Below are 7,942 nucleotides of genomic sequence, written 5' to 3' on the forward strand. Positions count from 1 at the left end.
AAGTATGAACCAACCATTTGAAGGGGTTTTGACAATTGGTTTGGTTTTGAGAGTTGTGTGCAAGGTCAACTAAGGACACATTAAAAATTTCTGAAAAATTAAGGGAATTTAGAATCTAGATTATTAATTAAAATATCAAATATAAACAATAAAATATTATTCTTTAGTAGTTTAAACTAGGGGTGTAAACGAGTGTTGTTTCACGAGGTATCAGAGTGGAAGGTTCTACGTGTTAGGATTTGGTTAAATTTGTAATTGAATCCTAGTTAGATAAGAATTAATATTTAAATCTATTGGAGATAAATTAAGATAGATTTAGATATTAATTGGAGTAGAAATCCTAAATATATTAGGATTCGGGTACGTTTTTTGTGGAGCCTTATAAATAGCTCTTTGTGGGTTTGCTTTTTTTTGTATGGGAGTACGGAAGAGAGAGAGAAAAGGCCTCTTGGGTGCCGTACCAGAGAGAGAAAAAGAGAGAGAGAGAGTTATTTAGTACACCTAGTGCATGGGTGCGCGCGGATGATTGTCTTCTTTGTGGGTTTATAGAAGACGAGAGAAGGGTAGAAGAGATTCAAGAAAGAGGGCTCGGGTTGTAGCTACTCTGTGCAGAAGAGAAGTCAGGTGTAATCTTCTCTTATTTAATGAATCTTATTTTACCCACATATTTTCTGTTTTGGTATTTCTCTCTTTTATGATTATATCAGATTTTGCTGAGGAGACGGGTTTATGGTAAAAACCCGATTTGACGTTTCCGTTGCGGAATCCCAACCATCGGTACCGGATTCACAGCAGTCGGTATCGGAGCGGGTTGCGGNTTTTTTTTTTTTTTTTTTCTCTATGAAAACAATGTTTCTTTTCTAGGAAAATGAGAGGAAGAGTAAAGAATGGAATACTTCATGCAATCTTTCTTTCTTTTTTTTTTTTTCTTTTTTTTTTTTTCTTATTTTGTGCTACATTAGGTCCCACTCATTACAACAAGTGGATTCAAAGTGAGAAAAAGGATCATTTTAATGGTCTATTTTGTCCTTAATTTTATGTTATTTTAACATTAGGTCAATTTCCCTTAAGTCTCTTGTATTTACATTGTGTCTTGATCCAACCCTTTGGTGGTGAGCACAACTATGGTGGGCCAAAATTATAAACTGGCAATAATTTTTAGGATAAACTTCAAATATCATTCCTGTGGTTTCGCACTTTCTTACTTTAATATCCTGTGGTGTATTAATTTAGTACCATATAGTTTCATTTTTTTCTTTTCGTTAGTCTCTTTGTTAACTTTGCGTTAAATCATATACAAAATACTTCAGATACCCATCTATAATTTATCAAATATTCAATTTAGTACCTTTAGTTTTAATTTTGTGATTGATTTAATTAAAAAAAAAATTAGTGGAGGGTATAACAAAAAAATAAAATAAAATCACAGGATATGAAAGTGATGCACTTTAAACCACATGGTACTAAAGTGAGAAAGTGCGAAACCACAGGGGTGGTATTTGAATTTTTCCTAATTTTTATACTTAGTGAAAGAGACCTCTTCAATCTCTTTTAAAAAAAAAAAAAAAAAAGAAAACAAAAAAAGATAGATCTCTTTGATGGACTACTATATATCAAATTATATACAAAGCTAAATCGAAGATCACTTTTCATTATAATTTCTTAATGAGTTTAGTTTATAAGCAGTTTGATTTTAAATCCAAATTATATGAGTTAGCTCGAGCTCAACACAATAATAATATATTTATCGCGCTTGATGATCAATTAATCATTGTTTCTGGCCATGTTTAGCCACAATTTATCCCATTTTGAATAATTAAGATCAAGAATGATTGATCGTTCTTGAGTAACCCAAAATAAAAAAAAGGTATATATTATAATCAATTATAATTTTTGTACCTATAAGTTGTATCTCAATTACAATTGTCTCATTGGATTTTCATTTTTAACTATGTAGCATCCGAAACTTAATTTGTGTATCCAGTTTTTTTTTTTTATTTCTCTATTGATTATCTAAAAATAATCATGTCAACACATCATTAGCAGGGGCCAACCTAGAATAAATTTTTTATGATGTTTGTGAAATTAATTTAACGATGCTAACGAGGCAAATTTTTTTTTTTTCAAGTCCTAATTAATTCGGTGAATTTGCGAATATGAAGATGTAATTGAAATCATGGTCATAATCTCAATAATAAAATTTACAAATAACCAAACCTACAAAACTTAACTAAAACTCTTTTTTTTTTTTCTTTCAATATTGATACAATAGAAGCTGTCCTTAATCACAACCTCTTTAGACATCTAAAATATGGTTTGATTTTGAGAAGCATCAAATGACTTCTTTCTCACTAAGAGGCAAGTGATCTTAGAAGGACCAGCATGTGTGTTCTCAAGGGTGCACAGCACGAAATCCGGTCGGTGGAGCGCGAGGCCGCTCAGTCGGTCCTCCCCGACCACGAGGGTGGTCGCGTCGAGGAGCACGTGCCACGAATTCCGGTGCGCCTCGGAGACCCAATGCATCGAGTATTTTGTTCCCCGCACCTCGGCCGGATAGGAGAAAAGCCCCTTCGGGCTATGCTTGCACTTCCTCCTGAAGTACTGGCTCAGTTGTGAGCCCTTGATCCTTAGGTCTAGCCATGACTCGGGCGCCGCGATCACCTTCGCCTCTTTATACATCGCAAATTCTCGTATGCAGTCGGCCTCCTCATCGATGATCGTCATGTAGTAGTTATACCTGCAAAATGTTAGGAGCGCGATGAAACTAGGCTTTGACCATGTGGCCTCGAATGCAATCATAAGCAGAAGCTCGAAATTGAAGCTGTCTTCTGCTTTTAGAAACTAGAAGCTCATATTTGTTTCTTTGGCACAAAATTTTCAATAAAGAGTTTTAATTGTCAGACATTTCGCTCATGCTTCTCGAGTTAAAGAAAAAAAAAAAGTGTTTTACTAGAAGCTACACCAAATATGCACTTCTATTATTATGTTAAATTATTAGGGTAAAAGAGTACCTAAAGAAAGGATAGCTTTCTCCGACAAGCATCATCGCGTCCCTATGGCTAGGAGCGAAGAGCACGAGGTACTCATCGTCGGTTAAACCACAGTGCCTTAACACACGATTCCGTGCTTGGATCTCCGGTATCGATATGAAGCTCCCGTGAAATGAAGATCTCTTTGTGAGCATGTCAAGTAGTCTAGACGGTTCCAATTGGGTCCGATCAAGATCGGGGTGATTGCTACTTACGGTCGGAGATTTGCGCCTACTCGTTGGGTCCTCAGGCGACGGTGACAAGCTATAATACCGCGAGTACAGATCAGTCTTATCGCCTTCTTCGATGAGGCCTTGAGAGTATTGAGGGTACTTGGCAAGGACATATTGCTCTACATATTGCATCTCATTTGGAGTTATTGGTCCGGACCATCTTAGATCAAATCCATGGAGTGTTGATATGGCCTCAGCCACTATGTGTGGTGGAATGAACTCGCGGGGACAAACCTTCTGAAATATTTACGAATTCGAATTCAAATGTAAGATTTCAAAGAAAAAAAACCAGTAATCAGATGAAAATAGAAGTCGAAAGAAATAAGAAAATTTACCTTGACAACCATGCTATTAGGACGCGAATTCGATTGCGGCGGTTTGGGTATTGAATCAAAGGTTTGATCATTGTAGTCCCCTCCTACCAAGGACTAAATTTAAGAGAAAATTATAAGATTTAGATGTATGAAGTCAAAAAGAAAGTTTTTGTTGATCTATTAAAGAGGTAAACATACATACCTTGGACTCTACATGGGTAGCAATTGCACCCATGACTACTCCTTCAATCCTTTAACTCTCTTGAATCAAAGTTTTAGATTTGGAGAGAGAGAGAGAGATAGAGAGAGAGAGAGAGAGAGAGAGAGAGAGAGAGAGAGAGAGAGAGAGAGAGGGGTTTGATTGAAACACCAAACTAAAGGCCACCAAAAAGTAAGCTCTCTTTGTATTAGGGTGTTGATCTCAATTGAGGGTCTTATAATTAAGGAGTAAGAACAAAGATGATAAATTTTTTAAAAAAAAGCTGTTGTGATAGTGACAACAGAAGCCGCAGAGTCATTGAACCCCTTATTGTGAGTGACATAGTAAGCAACAATTCTTTAGATCTTGCTTACTAAATGGGGGGCCATGCATGGAGCCTACCAAGTATATGCTTAATTAGATTCCCAAATGATTAGTTGGCCTTCTTTAAGATGATTAATTGGCCTTCTTTAATTGCAAGGAGTAGAAAGTGGATTGGATTGATGAGGAATGAGTAATTCTAAGGAGACCAAGCAAGAGATATTGATTGGGTCTCAGTTAGTAGAATATATCTTTTGACAGAAAGCAAAAATAACTTACATATTTCAAAAATAGAAACTCTAATTCTGTCCCGTATAATTGTTTAATAGATTGTACTAAAAAAAGTTGTTAGACTTTCTTAAAACAATAGAACTCAAGCAATATATACTTTCCGTTGAAGTTCTAATCAAGACAAATATATAATGTAAAATTCATTACAAGAAAAAAGAAATATTAGAAGGGTTAATTAAGTTTGAGGAAATCGATATTTGGAAATTAATTAGAGCTCTCCTACTCAACACAACTCGTACTAAGCGAACAAAATTTTAGATTTATCGCAGATGAGGAAAGAAAAAAAGCTAAAATAAGATTTTGAGGCATATTTAAAACTTTTTTTTTTATTCTAGAAAATTATTACAAATAGATTTTAGTTAAACTATGGTGCGCAATTATTTAAATGGACATGGTTTTCCAAACTCGACGAATGTGGAGAAAATGAGAAGGTCAAGAGTGGGTGAAAAGGTTCACACTTAAATAAGTGCAACATGTTAAAAGCTAAATTTAAAATATTTGTTAGGAAATTTTTTTTTTTTTAAAAAATCAAGGGATTGTGACAAGTTTGTATTGCTTATTGGAGCGGAGGAAGGGCTTGGACCCATTCAAAAATTTAAATTTGGAGGGGGAAATGGAATCTAGTGGCGTTACATAACCGTTACTCTCAAATTGTTTGACAAAAAAAGATTTAGGGGGATTAAAAATTAGATGTAGGCAAAGCTTCACCTTAACTTTGTTTTTCTTACTCTACGTATGTGGGAATATCATGAATATGTACACGGGAATATCATAAATATCTTATTCAATACATCTGATTCAGATATTTCGCGAGTATAATGACTCGTAGTTCTAACTGTAGGGGAGAGCTAATTAAAATGAGTTTGTTTGGGTGATGAACATTTGATTCAACAGATCTCTTTCATGTATTCAATTAGCTTTTAGCATTTGGCTTATAAGAACTTTATATGACCAAATGTCTTGAAAGGTATACCATATTTATCATTCAACTCATTTTTTTGGAATAAGGTAAATTAACTCGTAAGTGACATGCACTATCCCGACCTTTCAAGAAGCTAAAATCAAACTCCTAATTTGTGATGATACAAGAAAACATTAATAGCACATAGATTATTAGTGTACAACTTGTTCTAAAGATGTCAAACTGAATTATTATTACTTTTGCTTCAATGAGAACTTATTGGGAGAATTTAATTAAAAAGTTATCAGTAAAATACTTTTGCTCAAATAGTATTTCTGCAGAAATTTCTATGTAGTCAAGTACCAAGGCACTAATTAGTAGAATAATACCCAAATTACATCTTTTCTCACCTTGAAGTCCACTCATATAGAAACACATGGACATAAGTTGATGCTTGAAATGGTGGTTGTGAAGAAGTGCTAATGGAGTCAATAATTTAGAAAAACCTCACCATTTCCACTAATCTAAAAGAGAATGAACTAAAATTAGATCAAGAGTAGGTGAAAAGGTTCATGGTGAAGGTAATGTCATCAATGAATTATAAAAAATATTCATGTGATTGTGACAAGTTTGGCTTTCCATAGTAGAGGCATTGTATGGACTATGGACCTATTCTAAAATTTAAATATGGAGGGAAATGGAATCTAGTGGGCATATAAGAAAGCTAGTCTCTTTTTCTCCTCTTTTTTTCTTAAAAAAAATGTTAACAAAAAGAATGATTCTTTTAAGAAATTGTCAAGGAGAGTGGAGAATTGGTTGTAACCAATTCTTAGTTCAAATCCTTGAAAATTTCTTTTGGTAACTTTTCTAGATCTTATGTTAATTGTACACAAAAGTGTCCATTGAGCACGCAATAGGTGTCGAATAAATAGAAGGAATAATAATATATCTATATTTCTCTTTTCTAAAATATTTAATATATTCCTTTTTTTTTTTTTCAAATATAGCCATCATATATTTCTCTAGTATTTAAAAATAACATCGCTGTTAATACCCGTTAAGTCATCTCGGGTTAAACCCGGATTAAATTTCTATCAGAGTTTAAAAAAAAATTAAAATACCTCTTTTTTCCATAACTTAAGGGCAATTAAGAAAGTTGATGACAATAGAAAGATATATTTGAAAGGATAAAATAATAATTTTATAGAAAAAATAGTTAATCCTAACCGTTCATTAATAGCATAATCTAACTCTATGAATATATTTAAAAGAAATAGAATGTTAATTTTTTTTTTTTATATTAGCCTTCTAAACGTGATAAATAAAAAAATCAAAAACTTTTCAGAGAGATATATATAAGCAATTGCTCCTAAATAGAAATTCTTAAGTTTTTTATTGTAATAGAAACTTTAAATGAGTTTTAAAAATAGAAACTTTGATTGGAATTTTATTTTCTTGGCACATCAAGAAACTATTTGAAGGAATTAAGTGCATTCGAGGTGAGAAAAGAATCAACTATTAGGGTTGTTAAAAAATTCAATAATCCTTTGGTGGTTTAATTTATTGATCATTACCGCGTGGCGTCGCAATCGAAGGTGCTAGATTATTTGTAATACAATTGCGATCGACAATATTTTGGTGGCGAAGATGCAATAAAAGTTATTGCAGTGATAACAAGGATAGGTTAGTGAATTGATAGGGTTACTAAAGTGTGTTAGGCGCAACCAAATCAAGCATGATTCCTAAACTCGATAACGCGAATTAAAATCATGCAAATTTGTAACCCAACCGTTCATGTTTGCTTGGTGTAGAATTCATTATTTCAATGTATCGATATACTGATGTGTTGTGCACACAAATTAGCTTATAAAGGATAATAAGACGTATGGACGAGGGATATCCAGTTATTTCTTTTTAGGAAAAATGATGAAATATTTCAAAGGGAAAAGAGAGAGGAGAAAAACGTACCAAATTTGTCTAAACTAGGGACTATTTTGAATCGATGATCTAGCCTTTTATTCCTCAATATTTCAATTTGTTTGATTTGAATCAGTTAGCGGTATTTAACTTCAAAACTTGAATACTTTGTTTATTTTTACAGATATAATTAGTATATTTCATGCCATTTTTAATTTATTGAAATAAATAACCAGTTCAAGTTTGAAGTTAAAGTATCGTCGAGTAATTTAAATCAAACAAATTGAATCGTTCGATAGTAAAATCAAAATTAAAAAAAATTAACTAGCCGATTCAAAATAATCTATAGTTCTGATAAATTTTGTACGTATACTTACCAAATAAAATTACAGCTCAGATGCCATCAACCAACCTTACACAAATATGCGATTCTATAAGATGCTACATTTTTGGGGCACAAAATGACAAAAAACCACTTTTCCTTGACATCAATAAAATAATTTGATTTGAAGGAGTGAAAAGAACATCAACATCAACGTGGAAATAATCGCCACGAAGCTTCGTTACAACGAACCTGATCAAGGTCCTCCAATTTAATGGAGTTATTACATTACATTGCATCATGATTTATGGTCAATTAATCCTCACCCACATGAATGTGATGTTCAACATTAGATAATTAAATAATCTTTTACTCATCATTTATACATTCTTTTTCCATCAATAATTTTACTTAT

At 32.9% G+C, this 7,942-nt stretch overlaps 1 protein-coding gene across 1 annotated transcript; it reads right to left on the minus strand.

The window, feature by feature from the left end:
• LOC109723457 lies at nt 2,184–4,290 on the minus strand. The gene is made up of 4 exons (XM_020251819.1): nt 3,779–4,290; nt 3,598–3,690; nt 3,012–3,499; nt 2,184–2,737 (listed from the first exon to the last, which is right to left on the minus strand). Exons 1-4 carry the CDS (start codon nt 3,809–3,811, stop codon nt 2,305–2,307), a joined length of 1,047 nt encoding a protein of 348 aa, XP_020107408.1. The 5' UTR covers nt 3,812–4,290; the 3' UTR covers nt 2,184–2,304.

This window comes from Ananas comosus, linkage group 17, assembly GCF_001540865.1.
Source record: "Ananas comosus cultivar F153 linkage group 17, ASM154086v1, whole genome shotgun sequence".
NCBI classification, from domain to species: Eukaryota; Viridiplantae; Streptophyta; class Magnoliopsida; order Poales; family Bromeliaceae; genus Ananas; species Ananas comosus.

What these genes read in the sequence shown, in the direction of transcription:
- LOC109723457 (XM_020251819.1), bottom strand. Translation starts at nt 3,811, where the DNA reads ATGGGTGCAATTGCTACCCATGTAGAGTCCAAG. An exon ending in CTACCCATGTAGAGTCCAAG is followed by an intron (nt 3,691 to 3,778) that starts GTATGTATGTTT and finishes TCTTAAATTTAG; the next exon opens with TCCTTGGTAGGAGGGGACTA. An exon ending in GAAAGCTATCCTTTCTTTAG is followed by an intron (nt 2,738 to 3,011) that starts GTACTCTTTTAC and finishes AACATTTTGCAG; the next exon opens with GTATAACTACTACATGACGA.